General features: G+C 40.9%; 1 protein-coding gene across 6 annotated transcripts in view; it reads right to left on the reverse strand.

The window, feature by feature from the left end:
* igsf9bb (immunoglobulin superfamily, member 9Bb) overlaps positions 1-15,292 on the reverse strand; it is a 137,880-nt gene that overhangs the window by 97,116 nt on the left and 25,472 nt on the right. For all 6 annotated transcript variants that reach the window (XM_028594646.1, XM_028594643.1, XM_028594644.1 and 3 more), the window contains exon 2: positions 8,904-9,095. In XM_028594646.1, the coding sequence (XP_028450447.1) occupies positions 8,904-9,095 (192 nt within the window). The remainder of the gene's footprint in view (positions 1-8,903; positions 9,096-15,292) is intronic.

A 15,292-nucleotide genomic window follows, 5' to 3' on the forward strand; every position in this document is an offset into this window, starting at 1 on the left:
TATTGATAGAATAGGCCAATTAAGCGTATACTTTCTCTTTTATACCCTGTGGAGCAGTGACGGTGTGTCAGCATGTTGTTTTTAAGCCCTGCAGTGCTATTTCCCTGTTAAATCTTTTAATTACACAATTCATTGACAGAGTTATTTCTCAGGCACACACTATTACTCTGGGGAGGAGCTCCAATTTTTCAGGGGACAACAGTCCGCCAGGAAAAAGGTGAATGTATTATGATTGACGATTATTCTCATGCATATATACAAGTATATGGCCACACTAGTGGCTCTGTAGGCTGTACCTGGGGACAGCTTTGAGCTAAAAGCTTAAGTCAGCATGCTAACCAGGGGTGGGAATCCCAGGGTACCTCACGATACAATAAGATACACGATATATGGCCCAATTATGCAATAATCAGTATATTGCTAGACGATCCTGTAATGATACATCACGACATCAGTCTTACTAGGTACTCTAAGTGATGTGACGCGTTTTTTAGGCTACAACATTTTTTGTCACATACAGCAAATATCTCCTCACTATCCGCTAGCTGCCTGTCCCCTGAACACACTGTAAAAAACCGCGGTCTGTGCAGACAGCCCAGGCTCCACAAACAGCAACAAAAACAAACTGCGCCAACCTGCCCCAAAAACCATAACAAACAGTCTTCCAGCCAATAACCGACAAGAAAGACGTTGCCGTTTGTGGAGCCTGGGCTGTCTTCAGAGACTGCGTTTTTCTTACAGTGTGTTCAGGGGACAGGCAGCTAGCGGAAAAATGTTGTAGCCTAAACTACGCGTCACATCACTTAGAGCACCTTTAAGTACAGGTGATCTCTCTTTATTCACTGCAAGTCCAAACTGTTAGAAAACAGCACAATTCTGCAACACACGTTTTTCAATCTGTAAATGAAAAAAATCCCGCCGTCTGTCACAGATCATGGAAAGTGAAACTTGAATCTGTCATTGGGCGGTTGGATTTATTTACGTACTTTAAAAAGATTTATTAAAGGGGTGATATAATGCAAAACCGATTTTACCCTGTCATAGTTGAATAACAACAGGTCAGTGGGTAAATAGGACATACATATGAGCTCAAAATCCCATTGACACCCCTTTACTATGAAAATCTCATATTTTGAAACTGCCGCTGAAAATGGGCGAATCTCAACAAAGCTAGTTGCTTACGTAAGCATCTCAAAATCCGGAACCTTTGTCACAGCCGTGGGTGTATTAAGAGAACAGTTACGCCCCAACATTTACATAGGCTACACAACTGACCTGAGATCAGGTAGTCTTCTGAATCTAGGTCACGCAGATCTCTGCTATTGCATTACAAAATTCACTTCTGAAACTTTTTTATGCGAGAAATCAACAATGTAAAGCTCAAATATGGGCCGTTTTACACAAATGTATGTCTAATTGCAAATTTTGTCCGACTGTGTGTCGGACTTCAGCGGCCAGTGCTGCCTGGGTTACTGCCTCGCCACCCGGGCCTGCCTTCCTTAACAGACCCCGGCCTGCTGTGAGCTCGATTGAGCTCCGTTACGGCTGGCAACCCACGGCACTTCATACCCACGCAAAGTCACCGTTGTGTGGGCTAATGGACTACTAAACGCCGGTGCTCTGACAGAGCTCCAGGGCCTGCAGTTCCCCTCTTCCTAATGCCTTGTGTGTGTGAGTGAGAGCGCGGTCAGCGAGCTTGTTACGCCAGCAATCTCTTACCACAGGATCCAGTTAATCTTTTAATGTGTGTAATTATAATGTGTTGAGTTATTTAAACAAACGATCGGTGAAATACACGCCTCTTGTCCGCGAGTCTCATTGATAGAGCCTGCGGCTGGATGTGATAGAGCCTGCGGCTGAATGGAGCTAGCTAGCCTCCTCTTAGAATTCTTCTGGAATTCACAAAAATTAATTAACTTGAAATCGGACACCGTTGTTAGTTTTATAAGACATTTAGTTAGATGTTGTATAAGTGGCGTGACGAAATTCAAACTGTAAATATACTCGGAATTACGCCGAAAATGAAGCTAACTATCTGTGATTTGTAGCTACACACAGCTAGGATTGTCGCAGCTGACAAAACCCCTAGTCTTCACAAATATTCATTAACTTGAAATCGGACACCGTTGTTAGCTTTATAAGACAATTAGTTAGATGTTGTATAAGTGGCGTGACATGTGTGTAACATGTGGTAAGAGATTGCTGGTGTAACAAGCTCGCTGACCGCGCTCTCACTCTCACACAACGGGCCATTTAGCTAGCAGGAAGAGGGGAGTTGCAGGCCCCTGGAGCTCTGTCAGGGCTGCCAGCCGTAACGGAGCTCACAGCAGGCCGGGGTCTGTGAAGGAAGACGGGGCGGGCGGACGAGGCAGCAGCACCGCCGCTGAAGTCCGACACATAGTCTTACCATATTTGCAATTAGCCATCAATTTTCGTAAAACGGCCCATATTTGAGATTTGTATAGTTGATTTCTCACATAAAAAAAGTCTCAGAAGTGAACTTGGTAATGAAACATTGCAGTGTCTGGAATATGAGATTCTGTTGCTTCTCTAATGTGTGTGTATTGGGAATTCGCTCAACCAATCAGCGCGCGTCTCTAATGTGTGTGTATTGGGGATTCGCTCAACCAATCAGCGCGCATATCTAATGTGTGCGTATGGCAATTCGCTCAACCAATCAGCGCGCAGCTCATCTAAATATTCACGAGCATACCATATTTGGAAGAAAAGCTCTTGTTACAAATAGGGCCAAAACACAGGGATGCATAAGGGCCAATAAAATATCAACCAGGCCATTTTCAGCCCAACCAATGTTACATACCCCATTAGGAGACCATAAGGAACAGTGTGAAATACTCTATACAATCATTCTATCACCCCTTTAAAAGCTTGTTTATTTTCACATTTTTATTTACAGCAATATGTTGATTATTTATATCATTATAGGTTGTATATTAACTTATCAGACAGCACCCCCATATAACAAAAATGGCGTGATCCTTGTTTCATAAAGCCTAGTTCATACCAAAGATTCGCAACAAGACAAAACTGTTTTAGAACGTTGCAGAAAAGTCCGTCTCAGCTCGACTCAAACCAGCTGATGGTGTCGCTGCGACTCAGCTGGTCGAGTCTCCAGAGGCTGGTTTTAGAACGTAAGAGACCTCTCCTGTTTCAACAGCCAATAGAGAAGTCAGCTGGTCAAGTTAGCTATAAACTATAGATTTGACTGACTAGTTTGGAAGCCAATCATAGTCTAGCATGCAACTTACACAAGTGTGCAAACTTGAAGCCTTCAGTGCACACACACTAAGAATGGACTTTTGAACTTGTAACTTTTCAAATTAACAATTTCTGCTTTTTCATTGATTCTGGATTCTAGAGCAAAAGATGAGCCAAATAAAAAATAATTGGGGGGGACAAAATGATTCCAAAAAGAGTATTTTTGTTATAAAAGAGTCAAATAAAAGCTACAACTTTTTTGCACACACAACCTCATATTAATGGAAAGACATTATTATATCTCAGCTTTGAAACCCAGAAGATATATTGGCTAGTATAAAAAAATTCAATTAGAAAGATTGTTTGCAAGAGTGGAGGGTGTAGAATTCATAAGGTGCTCAAAATTCTCATTTAAATCCCTGTTCAATTCACAGTGGGAATATACAGCCTGAACTGTGTCCATAGAATAACGTAATAAGTGAAAATAACAGTATCCCTCAGGCAGCAGACGCAGCAGTCAGCAGGACTTTGGTTCATTGAAGTAATTATAACACAACTCCAGCTGTTCCTCCAATCTTGTTCTATTCAGTCAGTCTACCCCACTTCTTGTCTCTTTTATCAGCTTCCTGCAGTCAACACATGGCAGTCTGTCAACGAGCTCTACTTCCCGTGATTGGCGTTAACTGGGATAACATAAAAGGACTTGCCTTGGGTCCACGTTTTCAACTTCATTATAAACTGCCCTTCATAAGTATGAACCCCACCCAATGATTTGATTCTATTTGGTTCATAAGATCAGTTATAGAAGATGAGAGATAGATTTGAATCGGAGCCCAAAATATTCTGCATAGCTTTGGAAGAAGGGCAAAGCGGATTTGTCAGCTTCAGGGAATGTCTGCTTAGGCAAGTCATTTTAAAATGTCACCATTCTTCTGGACCAGCTTGGAGATCGTCCATGATGATAGGAGACATTCAACAATGTAATCTGGGACCACTGCTATTTCTTTATTTCTCTGTCCCTCCATTTCCCGTTTAATCTTCAATTTATATTGCTTTCTTCCTGCCTGGCTATCACTTTTTGTCCATATCTTCCTCTCTACACTCTCTCATGGAAATGTTTAATACTTGGTCTGTCCCTTGTACTCTCACGGATGTTTTCTCCATCTTCCTCTCTATAAAAAATAAGACAATGGCTTGTTTGAAACCAAGGGCCGACGAATGTCTATGAAACAGTGCCTCTGTGGTCGGCTCGACTCATTAACCCTCAACATCTTCCCAATCTAAAGAGGGCACAATATGAGCCTCTATGTATCTCAGCAGCTTTGACTGTGACCTGTGACTTCCTTCCATGATGCAATATCATGGATTCACTGAAGCAAAGTGGGATGTTGGTGTTCGCCTGCATCCGGCTATGGAACTTCAGATATTTCACTGGCGCACTTTGAGACAACAAGATGCTAAAAGGCTAAAGCCAGCGATGGGTCTCATCAGACTAAAAACACAGCAAGAGGAATTTTACAGTACAAGGACCAAGCAGAGGTTGTGCGCATAGTCTCTCAAAACCAGTCAAATGTATTTCATTGATATTTAATAATTGCATTCTTTACTGTAGATCACCGTTTTAAATCTATATAATACCAACTAGCAATACATGACTGACAACATTTTTTTTTTTACTATAACTAAGAGGAAGAGTAACTGAGGAAGAGCCCCTCAGATGGCAAAATACTAATCTCTTTTCAAACGTTTTATTTCTTTTCTCTCTTTTTATAAGAAATAGCAATGTAGGTAACATTAGTAGGCTTTTTCTTAGCCTGCATTGCCACCATTTTTAGCCTGCGATGGCTGTCACTTTCACCAGTTTAAATGAAAATTGTTGCAGTGTTATTAATTAACCTTTATTATATGGCTAAAAGGAAACTTTGGGCTGTTGTCTGGGTAATGTGTTCCCAGCAAGAAGGTATCTGTGCTCAACCAAAGATTGTAAGGCAAAGGAAACATCACTTTATAATGCGGCATTTCCACTGCGTGGTACGGCACGACTCCACTTAACTGGACTCGCCTTTTTGTTGCTTTTTGCCATTAGCAAAGTTTGTGGATAGTCCCTGGTACCTGGTAGTTTTTTTTGCTACTGCCTTGTTCAAGGTTCCAAGCTAGCATAGCCAGTACTACAAGGCGGAGTAAAAACACTGCAGACTACTGATTGATCAGAGACATCCGTCACTAGCACGAAACGGGACATCCTGCACAAACCCAACATATTTTAATATCCAAGCTACCGGCAATAGGAACCGCAATTTTTCTATTCACTCGACCCAGATTTTTACAAGACTAGGTTGAAACCTAGTACATGGCTGGACAGTGTTTGGTCAATGTGCTTAATTGTGGCCAAATTGTTACAGGATAGTCAGCTGTGGTTTTTATAACATGACTACCATAAGGGATTATATATTGCAAATTAGAGCCCCAACAGGGTGATGCAGGACCCGCCGGTATTTGACGGTGTGGGATTGAGAATGAGTTGGACCAGCCCTTCATGTTCAATCTCGCTGGCTGGATAAACGCTGGTGACTCACCGCCGCTATGCACGCTATGAATGATATGCACACTGCCAAGCCCGGGCTTCTGTGGGAGATCAGTGCTCATACATTGTTTACCTGATAACTAGTATATATCTACGATGTTTCATTTCCGGGATTTTTTTTTTGACTTTACTTACAAGTGCTTCTGTTAGGGCCTTACATCTTAATAAGACTAAGTTGGTTAAGTAAGTAACAGCAGTTATTTTAATGTTTCAGATACATTTTTTGGTGTACTGGTACAAGTTGTGAACATTAAGAGGGCGACAGTAGCACTAAAACCTGTTTCTGGCTTCTCAGCTAACAAAACATGATTTTACATGAGTTTATTTGAGTTTCAGTTATGTAAGTAACTTGCAGATGTTGAAAGCTGAACCTATTTACATTCTTATCAGGGATCTCAAAGGATTTGGATTAAATAAGAAAATGTAATATTGGATTGAATCAAATTTGACTTCAACCCTATACAGTATGAGTCTAACTCATAGGTGGACTGGCACACAAACTAAATCATGATATGATCGTGTCCTCAGTTTGGTGGCTCAGTCCTGTTTCCGGGTCTACTATACAGACTTTGTTTGGTTCATGACAGAATACTGTCCCACATAATGGTGTGACTGTTGCTGTCCTCGGGGACTGTGATTACATTCATATCCTACTGCTCTTTTTGCTGTGGTCAGGAGTCTGTAACTCGAACCATCGGTTCTGAGACTCAGCAGGTATTTGTGCTCAGCGATCTAATCAATGGAGACTGAGAGAAGTGTGTGAGAATGCAGAAAGATTATACAAGGCTTCTGTATTTTTGCCACAATCCTCTAATACATCAGACTGTTTTTCTTCCTGCTGCTGCAGGCAGGTGGGACGTAAAGGACACTTTAAAAATAAACATGTTCCTGTATCCAATGCAGACGGTGGCCAACCAATCAGCTGCCTTTCAAACAGATGTGGAGATTAGTAACTGCCATGTTAATGGTATAATGTTTCTAATTAGAGTAAACCCGTCATACATCGTCACAACTAAATATTTTATTTTACCAGTACCTGACCTCGGTTTGACCAAAAGAGGTACCCTAATTCAGAAGCTGCATGACATGATCATCGCATGTGTGGATATATGTGTGGATATTTATATTTATACGCATATCTTGGTAATATATCACTATAAATGTATTTTTGTAGTACATTTTGGAGTGGATCTGAAAATGCTATTATGGTATAACGCTCAGAAGGCTTGAAGAAAAGGGACATCCTGCACACTGCTCTTGCAGCAGCATCACAATTTATTAAAGAAGAGAAAAAAAGTATAGAGTCATAAAGAGTCACTCTTGACGAAGGGCCAGAGGGGCCGAAACGTTAGTTTTCTTTAATAAATCATGATGCTGCAGCAAGAGCAGTGTGGGGATTTCCCTTTTCTTTAAGGATTTCTTATTTTTAACGCACCTGCACAGAAGAATTGTTTGGATGTGCGAATAAAGAAAAAAAAGGGAAATGAAGCAAAATGTTTGTGGATGCTACTTGCACTGGCTCATACTCACACAAGGGATACTTGCATTTAATTTGTTATGACATGAATGAATGCATGATAAAAGCTCTTTGACTCACACACATACCAGAAGGGGGGATTATTTCTGAAATGTAATGATCAGAGGGGAAGGAAAGCAAAAGCAGGCAAGGGGAAAATCCCTCTCACCTCCCCAGCAAAGTTCACCTTGAGCGCAACACATAAATAATCTGAGGTGGAAGGAGCTGCTGCCTCCAAAATAAAAATGTCATCTCATTAAAGCTGTCTACATTACTTAGTAAAAACATTTATTACAGTCTAACCTGGTAAGCACATCACTGATCAAAGACAGAACTGTTGAGAAGGTTGATGGTTTAACGTCTTTGTTTAAACCCTTTTTACCAAAACAGAGTGGAAGAAAAACCAACAGCAAAATGTGATTCTATGAATCAAGATGTATGCACTGCGGCTGACTCAGTCTAAGAAACTAAAATTCACTAAACATGTATCTACACCATGCCTCTTCAATCACACCAACATTTAACATAACTGCTGAATATATTTTCTGTGACTGTCTGTAATTATGTTTGTCTATGCATTGTTAACTCTATATGCCACCTTTTTGTTACACAGAATCGTCACAAATAATAAAAATAAATAAATAAAACATAATAAAAAGCTGACTTAGTCTGGTTTCACTGAGACAAAAAGGGGGGTGAGGGGGTTGAGTATGCACATTTATCATTCTGCACAGTGAAACTCAAACAGCACGGTGAAGGAACTGTAGGGAAAACACATTTCCCAGTGGAGGGGGTCTTTAAAGAGCAACCCGATACCAGCTGAGACGTGTTCTTGCTAACCTCCAGCGGTTTAACCTCTCACCTCGCTGCAGTGATGTAGCCGTGTACTCAAGGGTGGCGCTGCACAATTCAACGCAATTTCCTCCAAATCGCAATATGGACTAGTGCAATATTCAAAACACATTCTGAATTAAGTATTGTGGCGATCCAGAGACGTCCCAGCCTGCAAATTGTATCCAACAGACAAAATCCTTGCAAAAATCAAGCCAAGTATCAAGTCACTGCTTGCTAGGGTTGGGAACTGAAATTTGGTTCCAAATTAGAAGTAATTCTAAAAATGTCAAGAACCAAGTACCAAGTTATAAAATAAAAATGTGGTTCTGCTTATCTGTTCTTCAACAATTACACATGGCGCTCTTTCTGGACTAGACGACGCTGCGTGAAGCGATACATTTGGTTTTGTTTAGCTAGTATGGGCAAGATAAATTAGAGTTGGGAGCACACGAGTCAGCCATGCACCATGGACCGCAGCAACCAAATACTAACAGCAATCAATTAAAACTGCATGAAATTAATTTACCGATTTCATAAAACTGTATGTGTATATAAGTGAATTTTAAATATGAATTGTGTAAAAGTTTTAACGTTTTGTTCTGTGAATTTAGCACATGATTTGTTTTTCCCCCCACCCCTCAAACAATCGTAAAGAACCAAAATCGATGACCGGAATGGGAATCAGAATCATTAAAACGATACCCAACCCAACTGCTTGCAGTCTGAATGGGACTGCTTTCATCATCTTACCGGCATATTCCGGGTCCACATGTGGAGGGTAGAAGCGGAAGTTGATGAAGAAGGGGATGGGCATTCCATACTTGAACCACTCCACCACATAGGGCTGGCCGTTCAGGGGGTGGGACACGTCGCATCCCAGGATGACGTTCTCTCCTGCACGTGATGTCACAAACTGGGGCTCGTCTCGCACTCCGTGGGCACCTGGGTAACAATATTCACAGGTCAGCCAGCTCCACAATCACAGCTGATCTGCAGCTGTGGCTAAAAGCCCATTTTAATCCTACATATTTGAGCTACAGATTACCATGTAAAGCAAAACAATGCTTCAATATTTCATTTCAATAGTCAATATTTCAAATTTGTTTCGGCATTTCACACAATAACATTTTAATCTTCACACATTTAGTGCTCACATTAGTGCCTGTGAAAACATCTTTTTCTTTTTCTCATATAACGTCTCTTTGTTAGTACCTTGGTTCACAGAATGACTCTTTGTATTAGTTTCACTTCATGGATGAGGTGTAATATGTATCTGTTATGCTCAAAATCCTACAAATAAATCCTACATTAAAAAAAAGAGAAGAAAATATATGACATATGTGATTTTACTAACTAAGTAGTGTCAATAGAGAATAGAAATTAATAATTCCTGACAGTAATTACAGTACAGACCCGTTATTACCCTTAAAAATAACAGATTTACTTGATAAATGATTAATCCTATTTCTGGGTGACAACCATAAGACATACACCAGCTTTCTACTATTGTCCAGTCAACAACAACAACAACAGCACAGTCAGCAAATATGTGCTTTGTTTATAGGGATAGTTTGTAGAAAATATGTTTATTCATTTCCTGGCAGAGAGTTAGATGAGAAGATTGACGTCACTCTCATATCTTATCATAAAGACTGGAAACAGCTAGTCGACAATTTGCTGAGCCAAGCTAGCTGTTTCCAATCCTTATGTTAAGCTAAGCTAACAGATGACTGGCAGATATGAGAGTGGTATCCATCTCCTCATCTGTTTGTGATTCCCAAAATGACAAACTATTCCTTCAGGGGCTCTTGACAGTTAGTCTAGTTTAACAGAAATGCCACCGTGCACATTAGGGATGGTTCAGATTACAAAGAAATATAGCCAAAGGGTCTTGAGTTTCACCCAGGAAGTGAGTGTTTGTGTGATAACACACACATGTGCTAAGCTACAAGTTCCATCACTCAGGAAAGCACAGACAGCCAGTGGCAAATCCAATACAGAGCCAAGGCCAATGGGTTGGGAAAAGAAAGATTAACGGCACTTGCAGACTCATGACTCGTGATTTATCTGGCCAGAATCTTTTTCATCTAATTCATCTGACAGAATGTGGGCAGACAAAAACATAAAAGAGGTAATGAGACAGTAATGCACCTGATGTTCAGTAATACTTGGACCTTTAACCTTTTACAAAAATAATTCCCTCTGTTAGCTCAGCGATGGAGCAATCTCAGTGAAAGTGCGTAGCTGCCGGACAGCCGCATCGATCCCAGGCTAATTACTATGCAGCTTGGCTTCATGAGCGGAAACCCAGCATGGTAGCATTTTACCAGTCAATATGGTTAATCAGATGTACTCGCTGCTCGTCCCTCTGTGGCCTGTAAGGAAGCCAGGCAGGCAGCTACTTTCTCCTGCACACAGAAGATGGTCAACTGCTTGCAATCGCCTCTCATTAGTGAAAGCAAACAGTGTAAGGCGTTGTAAAGCAAACAGTGTAAGGCGTTGTGTACAAGGAGCCAACAGAACTGTATCTATTACATCTGCAAATAACTAAGGCAAGGGCGAACCACTAGTCTTGGTCTGTTATTCCGTAGCACAGCATAGATGTGAGTCAGTCAAAAACATTCCCAGACACAGACCAAAAGAACTGGAGTTAAGATCAGATAAAACTCTTCCTACACCCAAATGAAGATGACAGAAGGAAATATGTAGAACCTGTGCTATGGAAAATGATTAGTGTCAAGCTTAATTTATACTTTAGGGGCTATGCCACTAGGGCTGGGACGATTCGTCATCGATTACGTTAATGCGTCGACACAAATAATTTGCGTCGACGCGTCACTAAATAAAATAAATAAATAAAACTTGCGTGCAAATTAATTAATGTAATGCGGAACTACTGTTAGATACTTGGGTTCTAGGGACACCTAATCTGTAGCCCCTCCTTAGCTCTGAAGCTAGCCAAGCTATCCGCCTACATCCAGTTTTTTGTCAGGTCCCGTGTCATGCCCTCCCACCTGGTGCTGTCCCCACCTCGAAAACTTGGGTCTTCGGGACGGCACGGCGCGGCGTTATGGGTGGGCCTGACGGGCCTAGGCCCACCCACTTTTCAACAGGCCCACCCAAAACATTTTTTCAAAAAACATTAATTAATTAATATATTATAATTTGTTGAAGAATTATTAAAAATCTGCAAATAATCTCATAATTTGTGCTAAAATTGTCTAAATGTTTAGCTTTCAAAAACAATAAAAAAAAAACTGGTCATGTCTATTTTTATGTTTCTGCACAAGTTCAGCAGACAGTGAGGTTCGGATCGGATGTAGCTTGTAGGTATGCTAGGCTAGCTCCCAGTGATCTGAGAGTGTGAAAATCATTTCCAGTAAAGGACAAGGTTGCAACAGTTGTTGTTTAGGTACCTTAAACGTGCACGAACGGTCTCAGAGTCATCGTTGCAACCAGGAGATGAAGGAGAGCTGAGATCCTCAACGCCGAGCACATCTTTGTCTCGGACACCGCAGAATGCCAGCGCGGCCAGCGCGGTTAGCGCGGCTAGCGCGACCAGCGCCGGTGCTATAGCCTTTGCCTCTGCCTCGCGAGTGGATGATATAGCCCCTATGGATATAGTCCTGTGGATCGGTCTTCCGTGGATGAGCCCGCAACTCAACCAGTGCTAAAGTATCCGGTACTTTCTTCTTTAGGGAGTTTAATTGTGTAGGACCGCCAGAGGATAACAGTAAGGTATGTGAAGGCTACTCTGCCTGTATTGTATTATCTCGTTATATGAGATGTATGGATTAAAATAATCAATTCATAACTCGCTACAGAGCTGCAGGCGCAGTTCTATTTCTATAACAGCTTGTTACTGTTGTCAAGTTGTTTTTCCCTCATGGTTTTCTCTTGTTATGGCCAATAATGCTTTAGGGCTTGTTAATGCGATTTATTTATTTTTGTTAAACATGTTTATAACATGAATCATCACACTAAAGTAAGAAAATAACTTGAGTCTTGTTTTACATGACAGATGACGTTGTCAATGAACATGTTCTGTGGCCGAGTATTGATTGAAACTGTTGGGCAGTGTTGCTGATCTGTATATTGTTGAAAACTATTGAAAAGAATTGTGAAATATTCGGCCTCATGTTATACGAGCAGAACTAAACTATGTTTTGGGGAAATATTAGATTCCTGACCACTTTTACAGTCTATAGGCCTCAGGTTAGGAGAGATGCGCTATAGCCCAGCCAGGTATGGTGCAGAATGGAGATTCCAAAGCGCTCTTCTTTTGGGCAGAACCAAGGAGAGCGATCGCGGATAGGTCCGTCCTTTGCACCGAAACTTTTTACAGTGCAACAACATATAAATAGCATCAAGCTATTACAATCTTTATTATGTAAGCACATATAATATATATAATATAACAGTATATTAGCCAGTCATTTGTATTAGGTTAAACAGGGATTTGATAACGTTTTTAATTTAAGGCCCACCCACAATTGGTCTGGCCCATCCAAAACTGGAATCCTGGCGCCGTGACTGGGCTACAGGTGAGAGAGTGGTGGATAAGACGAGGACTGTGTGTCGGCGTTGTTCAGCAGTTGTTGGGTATGTGAGTGGAAATACATCTGAAATGCTAACGCATATCAGACGCCATCACCCAGATGTTCCAGATCACTGGAACGAGACAAAAAAAAATGTCCAACTTCTCCTTACAGTGCTAAACCAGCCTTTACATACCAATAATTAAAGTTAAATTAAAGGAAGAAGAACTTGGATGTTAAAAAAGAGCTTATTCATTATTTTACCTACTGTTAAAAAGAGCAGATATAGGCTACTCTTTTGGCCTTATTGAAATTTGTTTTGTGTAAATTGTTAATAATTTAGCAATGGGAAATTAATCGTTAGATTAGTCGACTAATCAAAAAAATAATCGCTAGATTAATCGTTTGGGACAGCCCTATATGCCACACCTAGAGTGGCTATGTGTGAAGTAAAGCCCGACCGATACCGGATTCAATACGAATATTAATATTTGGGCGGTTAAAACTTTTAATACCTAAATGCATTGGCAGATAGTATTTTCTTAAACAAAAACAACAATCTTCATACCGACCCCTATGGCGACTGTGATTGGTCAACTTGAGTTGCTTGTGTTTTCTGTGCCTAATGACAGTGGAGTTGTTGAGAGTGAAGACAACATGAACCAAGTTGAATGAAGGTTCCGTTATCTTCCTCTTTTTAATAACACAGATCTCGCAAAGCCCTCTGCTCACTGTGGTCACCAATCCCTATCACAGTACATGACAGAGCGTACATGCAGCGACAGCAGGGATGGTAACAATATTTAATCGTTAACCAACAATGAGAATGTTGACCAATGAATACCATCACTAACCAATATTTTTATAAATTAAAAAAAAGTAGTAGTTTGTTACATGGTAAAAGAAAAATAAGCTGTACAAAGAAAAGTAAGCTGTACAATCTATTTCTTAACTGCTAGTTGCTAGTGGAAACTTGTACACTCCAGGGTTTTCCCAGCCATTATAAGGTTTAGGTGCAGCACCCAAGCCATTTTGGGTAGCAAATGTAATTTGCAGCCAGGGTCGTCTCGTAGCAACTCTCTGTAGGCTTGCAAGCTGGAAAAACCAAACTCTAGTCAGGCCAATCACATAGAGTATAGAGTCGGTGGGCGGGCTTAAGATAATGACGGCAGAGTTGCGACGGTTCTGCGTGAATTCCCTGCTACTTGAAAACAAAGAAGATGGCTGCTGCTGCTGGCGAACAGCGAATCGGCTTTGGCCGCGACTCTGGAAGACTTGGAGTTAAGCTTTTCTTTGAGAAAAGAACAAAAAATGGCACGGAAGTCATTCTTAAAAAAGGAAGATGTGTTCGGAGTTTTGCCGACCGGATACGGCAAAAGTTTAATCTATCAACTAACAACGTCACCTTCTTTGTTGTTCTGCCTGGTTGTAGCGCTATCCTATTGCTTGCAGAGGGAATTTGAAAGACAACCGTTTATCCCGCCCCTCGGATTGAGCCCTGCCAATGGTGAGTTCACAGACCCAACATCTTGATGTGGGTCTGGCTTGTCAGGCTAGGGGAAATTGCTTTTTTATTTTATTTTATATATTTTTTTTTTAATCTAAAAACATTTCTTGAGGCCTAAACCCCCCTCCAAATATGTGCACATAAGACTTCCACAAAGCTAGGGAAAACATTGCGCTCTTGTTGGTGGCTCTCACGACTGACTGCTGAACAGCTTTGTGAAACATGTTAAATTAGCTTAAATTAGCCATCCTACACACAGCGTATGCCCGGCACACACACAGCTGACATCCTTGCAGCTAAACTAAATGATGCGGCGGAGAAAGGCTTGGACATACGTTCTGTCTGGACAGCTGCGGTTAAAGAGGGTCGGCTATCAACCAGAAAACAAAAAATCTCAATTAGCATCCCTAGGCAACAGCGTACAACAATGTACACAGTTACTGTGAGGAATATAAAAACTTTCAAAAAAGAGCATTTAACAGAAATGCATGAACTGACACAGATCTCATTATCAATCAATGAAATCTTTCCAGAATAATATCAAATGTAAAATTCACCAATGTATGTAATAATTGGCTATACATAAATAATATCAATTTGTTTGTTATTTCTTCAGTTGAGAAAAAAAAAAATGGGACGCCTCAATAACACATGGCCCAGAAGGGCTTAGACAAACAGTAGGAGGAAGATAAACACAAGTATCATTGAAAGCCGAATGGGACAGTGAGGCAGTAATGCTCTAGGCTATCTTAGTCTACATGTCTTTCACAGGGGTTGCTGCATGGACTGTACCAAGTGAAGCCAAAACATCTGGATCACCCCCTGGTGGCTGGCTGCAGTACAGGTTAAACCACCCCCCCACCCCCTCTCCATGTTAGCAGATGGGACATGGACCAAACCAATAATTAATTCTAATAAATAACTAATAAAAAGTAAATTGTTTCTGTCTGTAGGTAGTTCTGATCACGCTGAGGTTTGTTCAAGTGTTCAATTTTTCTGATCAGTTGGGTTTTTATTAGTGATTTGATGCTATAAAAATGGGGTGAAACGAACATCATGATTGACAGTTGTGATTGACTCACGATTGGTCAGGT

The sequence above is a fragment of the Perca flavescens genome, chromosome 13 (genome assembly GCF_004354835.1).
Source record: "Perca flavescens isolate YP-PL-M2 chromosome 13, PFLA_1.0, whole genome shotgun sequence".
Classification (NCBI taxonomy): domain Eukaryota; kingdom Metazoa; phylum Chordata; class Actinopteri; order Perciformes; family Percidae; genus Perca; species Perca flavescens.